This window comes from Artemia sp. Qi Xiang Cuo, chromosome 19 (assembly GCF_049724085.1).
Source record: "Artemia sp. Qi Xiang Cuo chromosome 19, ASM4972408v1, whole genome shotgun sequence".
NCBI lineage: Eukaryota > Metazoa > Arthropoda > Branchiopoda > Anostraca > Artemiidae > Artemia > Artemia sp. Qi Xiang Cuo.
This window is the reverse complement of record NC_142812.1, coordinates 23,972,017-23,993,780: the sequence shown is the minus strand read 5'-3', so window position 1 is coordinate 23,993,780 and position 21,764 is coordinate 23,972,017. Positions and strand designations below refer to the sequence as shown.

The 21,764-nt window shown below is 34.5% G+C and overlaps 1 protein-coding gene across 1 annotated transcript in view; it reads left to right on the top strand.

The window, feature by feature from the left end:
* The window catches only part of Sbf (SET domain binding factor), a 167,787-nt gene that overhangs the window by 25,630 nt on the left and 120,393 nt on the right, over positions 1-21,764 (top strand). Inside the window, exon 7 of the mRNA XM_089104945.1 lies at positions 8,095-8,295. Coding sequence (XP_088961071.1) covers positions 8,095-8,295 — 201 coding nt within the window. The remainder of the gene's footprint in view (positions 1-8,094; positions 8,296-21,764) is intronic.

Genomic DNA, 21,764 nt, shown 5'->3' with positions numbered 1-21,764 from the left:
TCCCGACAGCCCTATATCCAACTAGATTCAGCCCTTGTCGTCGAACTGTATCCCTGATTGACTATATCTTTCTATCTTTTTCCCTGATAGACTCAGCAGAGTCATCAATCATTCTTTCTGACTCGTCTGATCATTTCCCGTCTTGTGTCACATTGCTTAGAATTAAACCTTAAAACTTTAAATCAAGGAGAGCGTTCCCCTGCTCGCAATTATTCGGCTAGAAATATTCGACGCTTTGTCGAATCCCTTCAACAAACTGATTGGTAAAATATTCCCTCGTCGACAGACACTGAAGACGCATCGACTCTGTTAACTGAGCGACTTAATACTCTAGCTGATAGACATTTCCAACTGTCTATGCGCCCCCGCACCAATACCACACGCGCCCCTTGGATGACTCGTGCTCTTGCAGCTACAGTTAGAAGTAAATATAGCCTGTGCTTGTTAGCTTTCAAAAGAAATGATCTAGCTGATTTAGTCATATATATCGTAAATATGGAGATGCACTGACAAGCCTTTTGCGTCTTGCTAAGAAAAATTATTTTGCATGTAAATTTGCTGAATATAAGGGTAACCTAAGAAGAGTTTGGTCGGTCATCCCTGAGGCAATATCAAAACGTAAAAGACAGTCTAGTATACCAAATCTATTAAAAACTGATAAAGGAGTTACTGTCAGTGGATCCAAGCGCGTTGAGGCTTTCAATAATTTTTTTACTAGTTTTACTAAAAACATAGTAACACCTCAAACATGCCTACCCTTATAAGCACCCTTATAAACATGCCTACCCTTATAAACTACCCTTATAAGCAAACAAGGTATGAAACATCTTAACTCTTTTTGCTTTTCCTTGCACAGAACAGGAAGTTTCTTCTCTTCTCTTGAATCTGAAGAATTCAAAGGCGGAAGATACTATGGGCCTCTGTAACGATGTACTGATAGCTGCAGCTCTGGTACTTGCTCCCCTATTAACCTAGACTTTTAATCTCTCCTTGTCAAGTGGCATATTTCCATCCGTCTTCAAAACTGATAAGGTATTCCCACTGCATAAAAAAGGAGAAAAGAGTCTAATTAGTAACTACATACATATCTCTATCCTAACAGTCATTTCAAAAGTCCTTGAGTGCTTAGTCTACAATCGTCTTCATAAGCTTCTCGACGTGAATGAATGTCTTTCTAAGCATCAATATAGTTTTCGTGCAGGTCTGAACACTAATTATGCCTTAGTCGATTTGACAGAGTTTATTAGAACGCACATCGATCAGGGTTTGCTTGTCTTTGACCTATTCTTGGACTTTTCAAAAGTCTTTGATACGGTTTTGCACCAAACGCTAATAAAAAAGTTAAATAATTTCAATAGCTTTGGACTACTTCAAAATTGGTTCATGTCATATCTATAGCAAAGAAAACAGTACGTAGCTGCAGGGAATGCACATTCAACCCAATCGCCGGTCCTATCTGGTGTGCCCCAAGGATCTGTTCTTGGTCTACTTCTTTTCTTGCTCTTCACTAATGATCTTGTACGCGATATTGACCCTCTCATACACTTTGTAATCTTCGCTGCCGATACTAATATTTTTATAGCTGCTGAATCCACCTCTGCGTTGGAATCTAAAACAAACGAGGCGCTAAAAAATGTGTTAAACTGGTGGAACGTAAATTTTGTGGTACTATATGCCCGTAAAAGTTCGTCCATTCTCTTCCAGAATAATTGCAAGATAACCCAACAGGTTACCTTAATTTTTTAAATAATAAACACCTTAATGTTTTAAATAATAAAACAAAGTTTCCTCAGACAGAGGTGACGAAATTCCTTGGCGGTAACTTGGACTCTGGCCTCACGTTCAAAGAACACTTTAGCTATCTCACTTTTGTTCTCTCTCGCCAAATAGCTATCCTCTACATAGCTAATAGCTTTCTTCACTATGAGACTCTGCTAATGATGTATAATGCTTTTATTCAACCATATATTAATTACTCTTGCAACGTTTGGGGTTATGCAAGCATGTCTAATTTGAAATCATTAAAAATAGCACAGAATAAAGCCTTTAAAGCTGCTTTCAGGCTTCCTCGAAAGTATCCTACCTCTGATCTATATACAACTACTGGATTGACTGTAGTTGCAAAGACTTGCACAAACTGCCCGTCACAGAGTTTTACCCGATAACCTATCACACTTTTATACTCATTGCTCCTCTGTAAATCCTGGACGCCCCCTCCGTTCGCACTCAAACCAATTTCTCCAACCCCGCCGGAACACCAGCTTTGCTCGCCAATCCACAATTTTCAATTCTATCATGCTTTGGAATTCCCTTCCCGAAACAATAAAAAAGTCTCGAGAGCTCCTCGTCCCTTAAAATAATTCTTACAACATATTGAAATTTTCCTCCCGTATTAATTTACTAATTTATTTTGATTTAGGGCCTCTATGATTTATTCACTGTGTTTATCCTCTTTCTTTTTTATAATACTGTTTTTATTTTAATTTTTTTTAAATAAAAATTTAATTGAATTAATTTTAATTCAGTTTCTCGAAAGTTTTTCATCCCTTAAAATATAAATCCTTACAAAATATTAAAATTTCTCTTTCACAATTTATAAATTGTGTTTGTTCACTTTTATTTTTTACATTACCGTCTTTATTTTCACCTTTTTTAGAATTGCCTTTCTCTGTCTGCTTGTTTGTTTGCTTTTCATTTTTTTTTCTCTTCTTTTTTTTGTTTTTCGGCTCACACAAGCTATGCTTTTGAGTCAAAGCTAATTAACTGATTACGCTTTTTAAAATTAATAATAATTAATTAATAATAATTAATAAATTGTTTACAAATGAGAGTTGAAAGGAAATGTATATAATTAAATGGCAAAAAATCGATTTTTTGCATTAATATCTATTATTAGTAAAATTCTTCTAAATTTGACACTTTAAATTAATACTTAATTGACTTATCTACAGGAGAATATTTTTAGAAAGACCAATTGGGCTATCTTAGTTTGTTGTATAATCTCTTTAATTCACTATCGAAATATCCATAGAATTTTTTCCTACTGATTCGGACAGTACAACTTTTCTCATAATTTTTACATATTCTCGCTTGGTTGTATAGCAAACGGTTGTTTTACCCCGCTGCTAGTTGAAATACTTAACTATATTTGGGCTGTACAGTCGTTTGTTTTGGCTTTTTGTATAAACAGGTAAAGTTTGTGTTTGCTTATCTTCAGAATTCAGTGTGGCAATATAGGAGAGAATTTACGTAATGAGACGGATGTTAATAGTTGTATTATAGCCGAAGTAAAAATGGAAGGAAAGGGTGGTTTTCAGGAATAAATAGACCTAAGATGGAGCCTGGGAAAAAAGTGTTTTCATTTTGATGTCCTTGGTACTTAAAGGGACTAGACTCTAGGATGTATTTGACGATTTTAATGATTCATCCTAGACGCGTGAGAGCTTTTGGTAAGGTTTGCTTGATAAAAAAAAGAAGCTTTACCCCGTCTTAGAAAGTTTCATTGGAGAAAGTTTAATTCCAACATTAAAAGAGGTTTAAAGTAATAAAATATTAATCAATATGGCTAGCTTTCAAATGTGCGAAACGGTTATAATTAAAAGCTGTTTCATGAAAACATTGTCCTCTTCAGGGAAAAATCACCACTGACTGTTGTGGTGAAGAGCTGGTTGCCTTATTTTTGAGGACATTGGACTATTTGCGTCAAGGTATAGACAAGGATTTGCAAGTTTTCTATTTAGAATAGTTTATAATAGCCATCGATAAAGCAAGTTTAGAATACAAAACTCGAAGACGAGTCAAGTGATTCTACCTATCAAATAACAAAATTTCCTAGTATTTTGAAGGTTCAATTTTGACAGAAAAAGATTAAGAGTATCTAATTCCGACTTCTAGATTTCTGAAACGTATAACGTTGACAATTTCAATTAGTTTAAATTTCCTCTAGAAACTCTCCAAAAATTAGAATCAGCAGTTATGGTTAAGAGTTGGTGCAAACACCCACCAATTTATTTAGCAATTTTCTCATTTTAGCAAAAATTTATTCAGGCTTTTTACCGAATATAAGATCATCAGAAACTGAGGAATGGAAATTCGGCGCAACAATAGAATAGCAGTATTGTAGGAGATGCAATGAGGTTTGTGGATGCAATGAGGTTTGATGCAATGACTGCGCTAATTCACCTTACCTACTTGGACTAGAAATACTCCTTAAAAGGACATCACAATAAGTAAAAACTTTGCCCTCTAACAATTTTAGGTGGATTCATTCCTGAAACCCGTGATTTTCTGCGATTTTTCTTTTGGCTGTTTAAAGATTATAAAGCTTTTACTGTAGTACCATATTCTTGTCAGTGTTGCCATGTTATACCATCAAAATAAATAAGCGAAAGTAATTAGTTGAATTTGGTGACGCTTTTTGTCCGTAAAAATTCAAACATTAACAATCTGTTGATTGTCAAAGACAACTAGAACTTGACAAATGAAAGACAAATGAAAGCAAAACCTTCTTAAACTTGTCGGTGCCATATGTATCAAGGTTTTTTTTTTTTACTAATTTGGCTAACTTCGCTAATTTGCAAGTTTGCTGCCCGCTACTACTAAATACTTCATAACCGTGAAAAATTTCAATAGGCCCACAAGGCCCGGGCCTAGGGGCGAACAATGCCAGGGTCACAATAAATTATCACTGAGCGATTTTTTTTTCGTAACAAAAACTGGACTGGGCAGTGATGGATGCGCAATCATTTCGTAAACTTACATATAGTGTGTACCGCCATTAAGCTAATGAAAAAAGAATGCTTTGAGGGTTTTGGGTGTCGTTACGTTACAAGAGGGGATTCCCCCATGTGTTCCTGTGGTACGGTTACGCAAAATTGCGTCAAGCATATTAGACCTGTCCGCTTGAAACGGAGTAAGTCCAGAGAGGTTTGAAGTAAAATGAAACACCTGGTAAAGTAAATGTAAATGAAACACCTGGGAATTTCACCTAGAAATAGGATATGCACTTGGAATCTTGCCAGGGATGTCATAGAAAAACAAAGGGGTGTGTCACCTGACCTAACCTTTGAACTCTTGCCAAGGGCGGGAATGTTGCCTAGAAACAGGTTTGCCGCGTGACGTCAGAGGGTATGTCACAGAAACTCAATGGGAAAAGGAAGGGCATGTAACAGAAACCGGGGAGGGCATGTCACAGAATCTTTTACGCCTCCACTACTTTTGGTTCTGTTTTTTAGATATTCGGTTGCTATTGAGCCGTGTCGCTCCTTACTTACAGTTCTTTAACCACGAAATGTATGATGTCTTCACATAACTTGTCTCTGATCATATATTAAATAAAAAAACAGGTTTTTTTCATCTGAAAGTAAGGAGCAGCATTAATAGTTAAAACGAACAGAAATTATTTTGTGTATCGTGGGGGTTGCTCCTCCTCAACACCTCGCTCTTTACGATAAAGTTTTTCAGTCCTTTTTTAGTTTTTAGTACTCCTGAAACATAGTGTCTCAGGAGTCATTCTTAAAAAATTGGGACAGAATTCAAACTTTAGCGTAAAGAGCCAGGTGTTGAGAAGGAGCAACCTCCCTCATATACGCAATAATTTTTGTTCGTTTTAAGTTTTAATGTTGCTCCTTAATTTCAGTTGAAAAAACTTTTTTTTTATTTTATTTCCGATTATTTTTTAAAAATGCCTAGAAATCTGGCTCCACCTCCACGGAAAAATACCTCTACTCCACGGACTCTATACAATTCAATCCTGGTGAAAATTTACCCCGGACAATTACCCTTAACATCTCCACGCGTAAAATTGAGTCGGCAAAGAGAAAGCAAGATATATAAAAACGATTTCGTATGGAAATTCTGGCAAATTCCCCCAGTGTTAAATTTCCCCTGAAAAATTCACCCCTAAAAACTTCCCTCTTCATTGAAAATTATCCCCGTAGAAATTCCCACCGGCAGAAAATTCGCCCCCCCCCCATCCGGAATGTTTATGCATGCTTCCCAATAACAATTACTATACGTAAACAATGGGTACATTTTGCAACTTCAAGACCTTTCCCTAAGGCTGTGGGGGGGGGGGGGTCATGATATCTCCAAAGGCATAGTTATTCGGCCTTTCAACGATGCTGAACAAAATGGTTATCTAAAAATTTTAATCGGACGATTTTGATAAAAAAAAGGTGTGTGGAAGGAGGTCTAGTTGCCCTCCAATCTTTTTGGTCACTTAAAAAGGGCACGAAACTTTTAATTTCCGTACGAATGAGCCCTCTCCCGATACTCTAGGACCACTGGTTCGTAACGATCACCCCAGAAAAAAAATAAATAAATAAACGCGCATCCGTGATCTTTCTTCTGACAAAAAAATACAAAATCCCAAATTTTTGCAGATAAGAGTTTGGAACCTCTACAGTATGGTTCTTTGACACGCTGAATCTGATCGTTGGATTTTCATTAATATTCCTTAACTTTTACAGGTTGTTTCCTCCCTTTTTTGAAAATCAAGCAAATTTTTTCAGGCTCGTAGCCTTTGATGGGTGAAATGAAACTATTTGAAATCAGCATAATAAGCCGATTCTTTTGATATATCTATTGGTATCAAATTCCGTCTTTTTTAGAGTTTTGGTTACTATTGAGCCGGGTCGCTCCTTACTTTCAGTATGTTACCACGAACTGTTTGATATTAATAATGAAAGCTGTGTATGAAAGCTATGTGTCGATAAGGAAAGGAAACCATTTTGCTACTTACTTTTACTTGCAGCTGGACCAGGCGTTGACCTTGACCTAATGTCTGAACTTCAGATGTTTCGTGTGAATTTGCTTAACCGCAGGTTTCTCAGACTCTCGGCAAAGGAGACCATTCAGGTCACCTTGTATTTGGTCTCTGTTAAATAAAAAACAATTTTTAAGGCTCGTCTTTGATCATATAACTTTGCATAACTTGTCTCTAATTGTATTTGTTAATAATAATAGGGGGCCATTGTACAAGTCAGTTGTGCTTGCGGCACGACCAGGGGTTTTCCACCTCACTTGGTATATGAAATTCAGGCGTTTTGTGGTGATTTCTTTAACCGGAAGCTCCCCCGGCTCACGACAAAGGGGAGCATCGAGGTTCCCGAATATTAGGGCCCCTTGTTAAAGAAAAACTGTCTTTTAAGGTTCGTCTTTGATCGTTTAACTGCGCATAGCTGTTCTCGTTTGGAGCCCCGTTGAATCTAGTGCTGTTCATAGTAAAGGTTTTGAGACTTATAGAACTAGATTCAGTTTAAACCCAAGCTCAACTGATTTCACCTCAGTTAAGGCTGGCCAATCAGAAATTTCTTCCGAAAATTTTGATTGGCTGCCATCTTCAAGGTTACGGCTCATAGGCTAATTTCGGCTTTTAAGTGATTTAGGTGAACATTAAAACTTGATCGATGGCGTCAGGAAATATATAGTTTCAAAATAAGCTGAATATGAATGTTAATAAAATCCCAATATGAAGAGGATGATAAAAATAAAATTAGATTGAACAAGTAAAAAAGGAAACCTTGAATTTACTTCCCCTCCCAAAGAGTCCCCTTATCCTTTAAGAAGGTCCTGAAATGTAATCGGAAATTTTTTACGGGTCGTGAATTTGACACTCAACGAGGTCGGGTTTTGTTATTAGAAGCAATGGTGTTTCCATTTGGAATGGTGTTCCGAATAGTATTAGACGGGCTGGAAACCTAATTTTGTTTAACAGGAAGTCAAAGAAAAATTTTCATTTAAAAAGGTGGTTGAAATTTGTGTTTTTGGAAGGGCGTGTTGGGAGGCGAGGACGTGGGTAGTTTGTGACGAGGAAAAGTTTTTCTTTGGTTGTTTTATTAAATTATTGACCTTCTTAACTACCTTTTTTATTTAAAGAAAATATCAAATTAGTTTTTTTCATTGCTGTTAATTTTAGATTAATAAGTGATTAGAAGATTCGGCCACCCACCGGATTCACGTCTTGTATGCGCTTCTTTAATTTTTAATTTAATTTTGTTATTATTTCTGTAGTGAAGCCAAATAAAATACCTGTCTTAATTCTACTAAGTGTAAAAAATTTCTGGAAATATTTTTTATGTTTTCCCTTTTTAGGCCGCATTTTTGGGTGAAAGGGGACTTGTTGATTGTGATTTTACGAATAGGCTGCTGGAATGCATGTCTTTCTCTACGTTTGTTGCTGAAAGAGGGCCTCCCTGGCGAATTTGTGACTTGTGGGATGATCTCTACGCAGCACTGCCAGATAAACTCCAGTTAGAGTCTCATGATACTAAGCTACAAATTGTCCATATACAGGTAGGATAGCTTCTTCATTAGCTGTGTAGGTAGGATAGCTGTGTATTAAATAAATCCTAGTGAATTTTAACGCTTGCCGAGTTTGCGGTGCTGGTGGTCAGTTTGTATATTTCTGTATAATTATTTATTTGCTTTATAAAATATATACAGTATTTAAATATTGGTTTAAGTCATTTGATTTGTATGGAACGTTAAAGTCTACAACAAAAAGATATGGAAAATTCCCCAAGTGTGTCGTTGGTCCAGGGGTAGATATTTTGGCTAGCCACTGGGGAAAGTAGGACTCAGCTCCGACGATAGCAGTGACATTTTCAATAAGTCATCTTTACCCAATTTATTCATTCTTGAGGATTGTTATTGTTTTATTCAAGCTTTCCTTGGGGGGAGGGGGACATCCCCTCTCCTGAGATGTCTAGGAAAAATTTAAAAGTAACCGCCTAGAAATTTTTTTTTTTTTTAAATCATTATCATTCCAGTTAGGAACATAAGGAAATAGTAACTGATTGGGAAAACAATTAACTGTAAATTAAAAAGTAGCAATATTTTTATTAAATTAATTAATTAATTTCTTAAATTAAAGAGGCTTTTTAAACTTCGGAAGTTCCTTCATAGCTTGACAATGGTAAAAAATCTACGTAAGAGGTGCACTATTCAAACTAGGGAAATAGAAAACAAGGGTCGAATAAGAAACAAATAAGTCAACTTATCAAAAATAATTAATCTTTGGAATGTATTTTTTCAAGTTGTTTTATACCTCTTAATTTGCAAAAATTGCGACCTCATATTATATTGTATGCTGTTGTAGAATGTTTTTTATAGGCTGCAGAAGACTAAACATTTAGAATGGTCAATAAAAACGTACAGAAGAATTTATTTTTGGAGTATGGGGGGGGGATCATTAAACTCACAAAAGCAAGAGAATTTTATGTATAAATATATAGGATATATTTTTAAAATCATATATATTTTTTAAAGTGGGTATATTATAAATATAAAATGTAATAAACTTAAGATTCACACATTTGATGCTGACGATTTTCAGCTTCTTTTTAGCGAAGAAGCCTCACAACCAAAACAAAGTTATTGTGGACTATTTGGACTCCCACAAAACTTATCCCACAAAAAGAGTTTTCAGACAAAAGTAATGAGCCATACTAAAGACTAAAACGAGCAAACAAAAAGTCATAAAATAATTAAAATTTAGAACAAACAGAAATTACAAACAGAAATGTATAGATAAATGAAACCTAAAATGAACAGAAATTAAGTGAATAAATAATTAATTAATTAGAAACGGAGATTACTATAAATGAGAGTAGAGCTACTGCATTCTAAAATTTTTTGGGTCTACTAGAGCGGGAATTGTGCTTTACTGAAACTATTTGTAGTCTGAGTAGTGTGTTTTGTTTGTCATAACAGCAACGCCACGACACCAAAATAATGTCAACAGGCTTTTCAGAGTGTATAAACCACACCTACTACAAATAAGAGAGGGGTAAGGATAATGACTCCCTCTCAAACACTCTAAATAGCTTGGATGGCATTGTGTTTTACTGAAAACGCTTTGTATTTTGAACAGTGTGGTATTATTTATCAAAACATCGACAATAATAACAAAAACAAGGTAATGACAATAATTATACAGATTATAGGAAAGAACTAATCAAAGTAAATAGATTGTTTAAGATAGCTTCTTTGTTTAAATATGTGCTTAGTTGTATTGCAATACTTTTGTTGTTTTTTGTTGTTGATTTAATGACAAACAAAAAGACACACTTTTTAATGTCAACAGTCTTTTCAATAAATTTCAACAGGCTTTCAACAGGCTTTCAAATAATGTCAACAGGCTTTTCAGAGTGTATAAACCACACCTACTACAAATAAGAGAGGGGTAAGGATAATGACTCCCTCTCAAACACTCTAAATAGCTTGGATGGCATTGTGTTTTACTGGAAAACGCTTTGTATTTTGAACAGTGTGGTATTATTTATCAAAATATCGACAATAATAACAAAAACAAGATAATGACAATAATTATACAGATTATAGGAAAGAACTAATCAAAGTAAATAGATTGTTTAAGATAGCTTCATTGTTTAAATCTGTACTTAGTTATATTGCGATACTTTTGTTGTTTTTTGTTGTTGATTTAATGACAAACAAAAAGACACACTTTTTAATGTCAACAGGCTTTTCAATAAATGTCAACAGGCTTTCAAATAATGTCAACAGGCTTTTCAGAGTGTATAAACCACACCTACTACAAATAAGAGAGGGGTAAGGATAATGACTCCCTCTCAAACACTGTAAATAGCTTGAATGGCATTGTGTTTTACTGGAAAACGCTTTGTATTTTGAACAGTGTGGTATTATTTATCAAAACATCGACAATAATAACAAAAACAAGATAATGACAATAATTATACAGATTATAGGAAAGAACTAATCAAAGTAAATAGATTGTTTAAGATAGCTTCTTTGTTTAAATCTGTACTTAGTTATATTGCGATACTTTTGTTGTTTTTTGTTGTTGATTTAATGACAAACAAAAAGACACACTTTTTAATGTCAACAGGCTTTTCAATAAATGTCAACAGGCTTTCAACAGGCTTTCAAATAATGTCAACAGGCTTTCAAATAATTTCAACAGGCTTTTCAGAGTTTATAAACCACACCTACTACAAATAAGAGAGGGGTAAGGATAATGACTCCCTCTCAAACACTCTAAATAGCTTGGATGGCATTGTTTTTTACTGAAAACGCTTTGTATTTTGAACAGTGTGGTATTATTTATCAAAACATCGACAATAATAACAACAACAAGATAATGACAATAATTATACAGATTATAGGAAAGAACTAATCAAAGTAAATAGATTGTTTAAGATAGCTTCTTTGTTTAAATCTGTACTTAGTTATATTGCGATACTTTTGTTGTTTTTTGTTGTTGATTTAATGACAAACAAAAAGACACACTTTTTAATGTCAACAGTCTTTTCAATAAATGTCAACAGGCTTTCAACAGGCTTTCAAATAATGTCAACAGGCTTTCAAATAATGTCAACAGGCTTTTCAGAGTGTATAAACCACACCTACTACAAATAAGAGAGGGGTAAGGATAATGACTCCCTCTCAAACACTCTAAATAGCTTGTATGGCATTGTTTTTTACTGAAAACGCTTTGTATTTTGAACAGTGTGGTATTATTTATAAAAACATCGACAATAATAACAACAACAAGGTAATGACAATAATTATACAGATTATAGGAAAGAACTAATCAAAGTAAATAGATTGTTTAAGATAGCTTCTTTGTTTAAATCTGTACTTAGTTGTATTGCGATACTTTTGTTGTTTTTTGTTGTTGATTTAATGACAAACAAAAAGACACACTTTTTAATGTCAACAGGCTTTTCAATAAATGTCAACAGGCTTTCAACAGGCTTTCAAATAATGTCAACAGGCTTTTCAGAGTGTATAAACCACACCTACTACAAATAAGAGAGGGGTAAGGATAATGACTCCCTCTCAAACACTCTAAATAGCTTGTATGTCATTGTTTTTTACTGAAAACGCTTTGTATTTTGAACAGTGTGGTATTATTTATCAAAACATCGACAATAATAACAACAACAAGGTAATGACAATAATTATACAGATTATAGGAAAGAACTAATCAAAGTAAATAGATTGTTTAAGATAGCTTCATTGTTTAAATCTGTGGTTAGTTGTATTGCAATACTTTTGTTGTTTTTTGTTGTTGATTTAATGACAAACAAAAAGACACACTTTTTAATGTCAACAGGCTTTTCAATAAATGTCAACAGGCTTTCAACAGGCTTTCAAATAATGTCAACAGGCTTTTCAGAGTGTATAAACCACACCTACTACAAATAAGAGAGGGGTAAGGATAATGACTCCCTCTCAAACACTCTAAATAGCTTGGATGGCATTGTGTTTTACTGGAAAACGCTTTGTATTTTGAACAGTGTGGTATTATTTATCAAAACATCGACAATAATAACAAAAACAAGATAATGACAATAATTATACAGATTATAGGAAAGAACTAATCAAAGTAAATAGATTGTTTAAGATAGCTTCATTGTTTAAATCTGTACTTAGTTATATTGCGATACTTTTGTTGTTTTTTGTTGTTGATTTAATGACAAACAAAAAGACACACTTTTTAATGTCAACAGGCTTTTCAATAAATGTCAACAGGCTTTCAAATAATGTCAACAGGCTTTCAAATAATGTCAACAGGCTTTTCAGAGTGTATAAACCACACCTACTACAAATAAGAGAGGGGTAAGGATAATGACTCCCTCTCAAACACTGTAAATAGCTTGAATGGCATTGTGTTTTACTGGAAAACGCTTTGTATTTTGAACAGTGTGGTATTATTTATCAAAACATCGACAATAATAACAAAAACAAGATAATGACAATAATTATACAGATTATAGGAAAGAACTAATCAAAGTAAATAGATTGTTTAAGATAGCTTCATTGTTTAAATCTGTACTTAGTTATATTGCGATACTTTTGTTGTTTTTTGTTGTTGATTTAATGACAAACAAAAAGACACACTTTTTAATGTCAACAGGCTTTTCAATAAATGTCAACAGGCTTTCAACAGGCTTTCAAATAATGTCAACAGGCTTTCAAATAATGTCAACAGGCTTTTCAGAGTGTATAAACCACACCTACTACAAATAAGAGAGGGGTAAGGATAATGACTCCCTCTCAAACACTCTAAATAGCTTGGATGGCATTGTGTTTTACTGAAAACGCTTTGTATTTTGAACAGTGTGGTATTATTTATCAAAACATCGACAATAATAACAAAAACAAGATAAAAGACACACTTTTTGTCGCATGCTGACCAATAGTCAGCTTAGCGCAGAAACACACTTCCCGAACTATAAGTCCTTTTAACTAAAGTGCAAACTAAGCTCTGACCCTTGAAAGTTTTAGAAGAACTGCACTTATTCGTTTTGGGTGATCTGTTCGTTCATAGTAATTTAGTATTCGCTTCACGGTTGAATTATTATATCACTTTATTTCTGCTCGTTTAAATTTTAGTATGGCTCCTCACTTTTCTGTGAAAAAGTCTTTTTTTGAAAACATTTTAAATTTATTTTCTATCCATGTTTTGATTGACATAGTTTTATTGTTGGTTAATTGTTGGAACGTTTGCATAGTTTTCTCAGTTTTTCTGCTTAAAAATTAAAATGCTGGATTGTCATTTAAATCTTGGACAAAACTTGAATATTCAGTCAAAATATTCCATCAGAAGTTGATTTGTTCTGTAATTTGTAATAATATTTTTCCTGAAGGTTTCGGTGAATGGGCAGGAGAATTTTCGCTGGAATCTCGTTTAAATCTTGAAATCGAACTTCGTTAAAATAGTTCGTTTAAATTTCAAATAAAAGAATGTTAAAATTCTTTGTCATTTGTAGGGCATTTAATGCATAAGTATCTTAATCCATCAGTTTATTATAAAAATATTGTTTTATGTCATATCTTGTTGGAATTATTTGTTTTTTTAAGGAAATCCATGTTAAGCATAAAAAGATTTCTGATTTGTCGTCTTAAACAAGAAGAGAAAAAAAAAACAGATGTCACAAATCAATACCGGCAGATTCACTCCCTTAATTGTTTGTCTTGAAAGAACATTGTTGCCTATTAACATGTCCAGATATTTTCAAGCAAACCAGCACAAAAGTATAAATAGAAATTTTGCGCCACGAATCGACAAAGCCAAATTTTTCTTTAAAAATGTGTTATTCTCATTGAAGTCCCCTTGGTCAACCTACTAACGGTGACGGTTTTATTCAGGATTCTCACTCAACTTGTGCTAAGATTCAATATTGTTATATTCCATAGATTCTTCTTCGAGACCCCACTCCTACTCCTTAAGCAGAATTTAATGTTGGCTAGAAGTTGTTTTCCTTCTTACAAGCTGTGCATTTTCATAAATGATCTTCCAAGTGGAGCACGAACTTTTCTGCGCTCTTCTATACTGCCCTTTATCAAATCATACCAATGTTACTTGTATGATGTGAAACTATTGCTCCTAATTATTCTAATTTTCATTTTAAATTTGAATGTTCGAAAAAACCTTATTGCAAAACAAAAGTTTTCCCCATTTTTGGATGTCAACCCAATTTTTATTTAATGTTTTCTTCTCTTCGATTTGTTTTGCCCGGTGTATAAACCCAGTATCTGAAACATGACAAATAGCCTATGAGTCAAAGCAAGTGTTTTTTGCCCATTTTTGGCGTAACGAATCATTGTAGCAAGTTGTTTCCAAGTGTCAACATGTCAATATAACTAAACTTCAAAATGCTTTGTCTTCATTGAAGTCTACCCAGCCCAATCTAAATGTCCCGTAAGTTTCAAGCACATCAGAGATGGAACAATTTAGACTCATTTTTGGATATCAAGAATCAATAAAGCCAAGATTTGTTTCAAATTTTGGCTTTTATAAATTACGTTTGGTTGCTTTAAATACTTCCTGTATTCCTTTTTTTTTAGAAATTGACACTTAAACTCTATATCAGGAATACGTTCAGTTTTACGTTGGTAGAAAATTTAAATTGTTGCAGCTTGAGCTGCAATAACCTGAGCTGCAATATTGCAGCTGCAGCAAATGTTATTTTGCCACTGTGTAGTACTGAGTGGCAAATGTTATTTTGCCACTGGTTGACAATTTTATAGTTTTCATTTATCCAAAGTTAATGTAAACCGTAGTTCAAGAACAAGTAAATTCTGATCATTCACAAGTAATAGTATATCGGGTCGTAGATTATAGGAGAGACACTGAAAAATGTTGTGCATAGTTTTCGAAGTCACGAACCGATACAACATGTTTAAAAAAAAATTATTTTCATTAAAGTTTCTTAAACCTGTCTATATTTAACTTTAAAGCTGATTGGGAAACAACTATCTGGTTTATCAAATCAGCTTTCAAAAAAAAGGAGTTTTTTGGATTTCTTCTGGGCACCACTTGGCCCAATGTATTTTTTTACGTTAGTATTCCTTTTGCCCAGGGAATGGAGAACACCTCCTTGTACAGCCAAAAAAAAAGGAAAAAAAAGGTATTACCTCTTGTGCTATTACCAAAGTGGATAAACTTTGAAGTATATCCTTTTCTTCTTTTTGGGTATATATGGTGAACAGAGAAAAAAACAACCTTTTTTTGAAAGTAAAGGCCTAAATGAACCTCCAAATAAATTGTTTTCATCTTGGTGGATAAACTTTGAAGTATATGATTAATATGTCTTACTATTCAGATACTTCAACACAGACTTCCTTTGATGCTCATCTTTTGTCTTCTTTGTTGGCTAATATGGTAAACCCGGAAAAGAATGTTTTTCTGGTTAGTAAAGGCTTAAATGAAATTTTTCATCAAATATACTTACCTTAAATTTATCGTTTTCATCTTATTGGTTCAATGTTGAATTATATGACTAATATGTATTATTAGTCGGATATTTTAACACCAATTTCCTTTGACAGTCAGTCCTTGTCTTCTTTTTTTGTATACATGGTGAAAGGAGAAAAAAACAACCTTTTTCTTGAAAATAAAGGCCTAAGTGAACCTCCTCAAATTGATTGGTTTCATCTTGGTGGTTAAATTTTCAAGTATACGACTAATATTTATTTTTAGTCAGATACTTCATCACAGAGTTTCTGTGATGCTCATCTTTTGTCTTCTTTGTTGGCATACATGGTGAACCTAGAAACAAGTTTTTCTGGGTAGTAAAGGCTTAAATTTAATTTATCATCAAATATACGTACCTTAAATTGATTCTTTTCATCTTTGTGGTTCAATTTTGAAGTATATGACTATTATGTATTATTAGTCAGATATTTCCTCACAAATTTCTTCAGACAGTCAGCCCTTGGCATCTTTTTTGGTATATATGGAGAACACAGAGAGAGAAAAAAAACCTTGTTCTTGAAAGTAAAGGTCTAAGTAAACCTCCTCAAATTAATTGTTTTTCTCTTGGTGGATAAACTTTGAAGTATATGACTAATATGTATTATTAGTCGGATACTTCATCATAGAGTTTCTTTGATGCTCATTTTTAGTCTTCTTTGTTGGCATATATGGTGAACCTAGAAAAAAGTTTTTCTGGTTAGTAAAGGCTTAAATGTAATTTATCTTCAAATATACTTACCTTAAATTGATTCTTTTCATCTTTCTGGTTCAATTTTGAAGTATATGACTAATATACATTATTAGTCAGATATTTCAACACAAATTTCTTCTGACAGTCAGCCCTTGGCCTTTTTGTTGGTATATATGGGAACAGAGAGAGAAAAAAAAAACCTTGTTCTTGAAAGTAAAGGCCAAAGTGAACCTGCTCAAATTGATTGTTTTCCTCTTGGTGGATAAACTTTGAAGCACATGACTAATATGTTTTATTAGTCACATACTTCAACACAGAGTTGCTTTGATGCTCTTCTTCTGTCTTCTTTGTTGCGTATATGGTGAACCTAGAAAAAAGTTTTTCTGCTTAGTAATGGCTTAAATGAATTGTATTATCAAATATACATACCTTAAATTGATCCTTTTCAGCTTTGTGGTTCGGTTTTGAAGTATGTGACTAATATGTATTATTAGTCAGATATTTCAATACAGATTTCCTTTGACAGTCAGCCCTTGTCTTCTTTTTTGGTATATATGGTGTACAGAGAGAAAAACAACCTTTTTCTTGAAATTAAAGGCCTAGGTGAACCTTCTCAAATTGATTGTTTTCATCTTGATGGAGTAACTGTGATTTTTTTTTTTTTTTTTTTTTTTTTTTTTTTTTTTTTACTCTCTCTTTCTCCTCAGCTGGCAGGGCACTGGAACATCATATAGAGATGTGTATATGTATAAAAGCTAATTTAAATTTAATGCACACCTCCTAAATTTAGTGCACTAGATTCTATTAATTTCTAATCACGCCATACATCCGTTTAAATCGACTACGAATATCACAGTTTTTTTTACCTTGAAGCCTACTTTCAAAATCAATGCTATCTTATGATTTAATGTTAGTATTGATAGATGGAAGGTAAGTTATATATCAGTGAGTTATATATTTCTGTATATAACTTATATATTCAGTGAGATATATATTTATAAGTAGTAGGTTAAATATTTCAGTGAGTTTTATATTTCCATATATAATTTATATATTCAGTGAGTTATATATATTTATAAGTAGTTTGCGTGTTTGGGTACCTCCATAGGAGGCACGGACCAAGGGGGACCTTGTCCCTGGGGGTCCATAATAGAATCTGGGACACCCTCACCCGGGGTCATAAATACAGGCGGAGGAGGAAGAAGGCCCCTCAAATTTACACTCAAAAGGACCTACTGGTTTGTCCACAAGTCCTATGAGTTGCAAACCTTCTCCCAGTAATGGGTTAAATTGCATGGTGATGCAGAACACCATTGCGGGAGGATCCTCTATAGGAGGACAACTGTGGCAGAGCGTAAGATCCAGATCTATGGACAACGACCTCTGCAAAGGGTTGCCTCGATCTTTTCGGGGCACCTGCAAGACTGGGGACCTTGCGGTCAACTCTATTCCCACTTGACGAGTGGCGCCCCTCGAGGAAATTATAGCCTAGTAAACGACACAGCATTGGCACGGGATTCTGACTAATGGACAATTTTTCTGGGCTTGATATGTTTTGATGGGCGTCTTCGGGCTGAAAAACCTCTTCCTAGCTGATTTATCTATTGTGGGCTATCTCCCCGTAGTAGCATAATATTTGTAGGCATGAATATATAATGAGTCAGAGGTAATGGGCTTGAGAATGTTTGTGCAGAATTTCAACTCTTGTTGATAGAAGAGCATCGCCAAGTGCTGAAAACCATGTTGTAACCAAGATGGGCCTAGGATTGCACAAAGCCTCCATGCATGGAGGCCCCAGGGACTTCTTGCAGTTCGGTTCTAAGCCGACTTAAGCTCTTCGTTGTAGACTTGAGAAGATATGGGAGCCCCGTCCTGCACTGGTATCTGGGAATATTACTTTTCCTGAGGCCAAAATAATTTCAATGATTAAAAGAAAATGAAAATTGGAACTTGGAATGTCACGACATTCAAAAATGACAATCATATCGACATTTTTGCTGTCGAATTCAGACGTTTCGAACTGTACTCATTAGGAGTTGCAGATACTTACATCCGAGGGGTAGGAAGCATGAAATTAGGTGATATAGAATTTATTTACATTGGCAGGAAGGATGGGGTATATAGACAGGGAGTAGGGCTCATGATGAATAAGGAAGCTGCTAAGTCTTGTTTAGGCTGGGAAGGTATTAATAATAGATTACTTATTGACTCATTTTATGACTAGAAAGTTCAGAGTATCAGTTATAGTAGTATACGCCCCTGTAGAACCGACTGACAGAGATACTAGGGACTCAGATGAATTTTACTTACAGTTACAGGAGCAAATAGACAAGGTCCCAGGTAGAAATATGATGTTATTACTGGGGGATTCTAACGCCCAGGTTGGTAGAAATAGGGATAGATGGTATCCCAGCCTAGGTAAATTTGGTGTAGGAAAAGAAAACAGTAATGGATACAGACTTTTGCATTTTTGTAGGTACAACAATCTAGTTATAACCAATATGGTGTTTGGTCGTAAAGTAAATCATAAGTTAACAAGTTATTCAAGTGATGATAAGAGAGTAAACCTTATTGATTATGCTATAGTAAACTGAAGACTTGCAAGATTAATACAAGACACTGGGGCACATAGGAACGCCACTCTTAATGTTAAAAGTAAAGATCACCATCTAGTACTGTTAAGGGTTGATTTAAAACTGAAATATCGGGAGGGTAATTACCTCCCAGGAGGTTATGATGTTGGTAGACTCGAGGCTGAAAACTTGAGAGAAAATTTGCAGAAAAAGTTGTATACTAGACTGGAGAGTTTAAAATTTGACAATTTAGAAGATGGATGATATAATTTTAGGAAAATAGTTTTTGAAGTTGCTGAAGGTGTATTAGGGAAGAAAGCTAGAACTGCAGCTAAGAATATTAGTGAAAAAGCTTTATGTTTAATAGAAAGGAGAAAGGACTTGAACAAGAATTATCTGAGCGATAAATCGTATGAAAACAAAATAAATGTAAAGAAAGTGGAGAAAGCATTAGAATATGTACTAAGGAGTTGTGAAGTGGAGGCCATGGATAAAATTGCCGAGGATCTGGAAGATGCAGCTAGACGGCATAATAGTAAAATTTTGTACTGGCACGTTAAAAAATTGAGAGGGAGTAGTCAATCCGGACTTGTCCCAGTTAAAGATAGGAATGGGGTCGCAATTAGCGATAAGGAAAAAACTAAAGAGAGATGGGCCGAACATTTTGAGAACTTGCTTAACCGAGATAGAGTTGCAGGAAAAAATATAGTGGAAAATGAAAAAGTTTGTCATACTTTGGATGTGACGGAAGATTTGTTTTGTGAGGAGGAATTAGCAACACTACTAAAAGGACTAAAGAATAATAAGGCTCCAGGTGCTGATAGAGTGGTAAATGAGTTTCTTAAATATGGTGACTCTGAGGTTAGAAATAAAGTACTGAAGATTGTGAATATAATTTCTGAAAAAGAGGAGGTATCAAAAGATTTTAGGAAAACCTTTAATAAACCGCTCTATAAGAAAAGTGATAAAAGTGAATGTGTTAATTATCAAGGTATTATTCTGGTCTCCGTAGATGTCAACTTATTTATCAATATGATAATTTTTAGACTGAGAGATGCCGTAGACAAAGTTTTAAGAGAAGAGCAGTGCGGCTTTTGAAAAGGTAGAGGATGTGTCGACCAAATTTTCACTCTTAGGCTAATAATTGAGAAGTGCCTGAGTTTTCAAACACCTTTGGTCCTCAGCTTTATAGATTACGAGCAAGGGTTCGATTCTGTTGATAGAAGAGCTTTAGTAAAGGTTTTATCCTTGTATGGTATACCAGACAAATACATTAAAGTGATTAGTACTATATACGAGAGTAACACTGCTGCTCATGTAGGAAATGAGGTTAGCAGCTGGTTTTGTATTAAATCAGGAATTAAGCAGGGCTGTGTTCTATCCCCCTTTATATGGATTATTTTGATGGACTTTGTTTTAAGGAGTACAGGAAAGGCAATGGGAGAAACATTTTGAGAACTTGCTTAACTGAGATAGAGTTGCATGAAAAAATACAGAGGAAAATCAAACAGTATATGATCCTTTGGGTGTGTATGAAGATTTATTGTGTGGGAATGAATGAGAAGCAGTATTACAAGTGTAACAGAATAACACGTGATTATATTTTGATTGGACGGTAAATGAGTTTCTCGAATATTGTAGCTCTGGGATCCTAAATAATCAACTGTAGACTATGAACATTAGCTTTGAAAAATGTTAAATACCTAACAATTTAGGGAAAACCTTAATTAAGCCACTTCATAAGAAAGGTGATAAAAGTGAGTGTGGTAATTATCGAGGCATTAGTCTGGTCTCTGTAGGTAGTAAATTACTTAGTAATATGATACTTTTTAGACTGAGAGATGCCGTAGACAAAGTTTTAAGAGAAGAGCAGTGCGGTTTTTGAAAGGGTAGAGGATGTGTTGACCAAATTTTTACTCTTAGGCTAATAATTGAGAAGTGCCTGAGTTTTCAAACACCTTTGGTCCTCAGTTTTATAGATTATGAGCAAGCGTTCGATTCTGTTGATAGAAGAGCTTTAGTAAAGGTTTTATCCTTGTATGGTATACCAGACAAAAACACGAAAGTGATTAGTGCTATGAACGAGAATAACACTGCTGCGGTTAAGGTAGGAAATGAGGTTAGCAACTGGTTTTGCATTAAATCACGAGTTAAGCAGGGCTGTGTTCTATCCCCCTTTATATGGATTTTTTGATGGACTTTGTTTTAAGGAGCACAGGAAAGGCAATGGGAGACCAAGGAATGAAATGGGGAGGAAAAAGTCTCCTAGACTTGGATTATGCTGATGATTTCAGTATCCTAGATGAAAGTGTGAGCAAAATGAATGAAGTTTTAGAGGTTTTGCGAGTTCAGGGTGCTAGAATTGGTTGGAAAATTAATGTTAGGAAGACTAAGTCACTAAGGCTAGGAATAAGTGAAGATGAAAAGGTGACGTTGGGTAATGAAAAGATTGACCAGGTGGGCAGCTTCACTTACCTTGGTAGTATTATTAGTAAAGATGGTGGGAGCAGTGAAGATGTTAAAAATAGAATAGCCAAGGCTCAGGGTGTTTTTTCACAGTTAAAAAAAGTCTGGAAGAATAGGAAGATAAGTCTGCAAACCAAGATTAGAATATTAGAAGCTACAGTGATGACAGTGGTCAAATATGGCTCTGAAGCATGGACGCTCCGAAAAGCGGATGAAGATTTGCTAGATGTTTTCCAGAGAAATTGCGTAAGGATTCTTCTGAGTCCCCGGCTGACTGACCGTATTT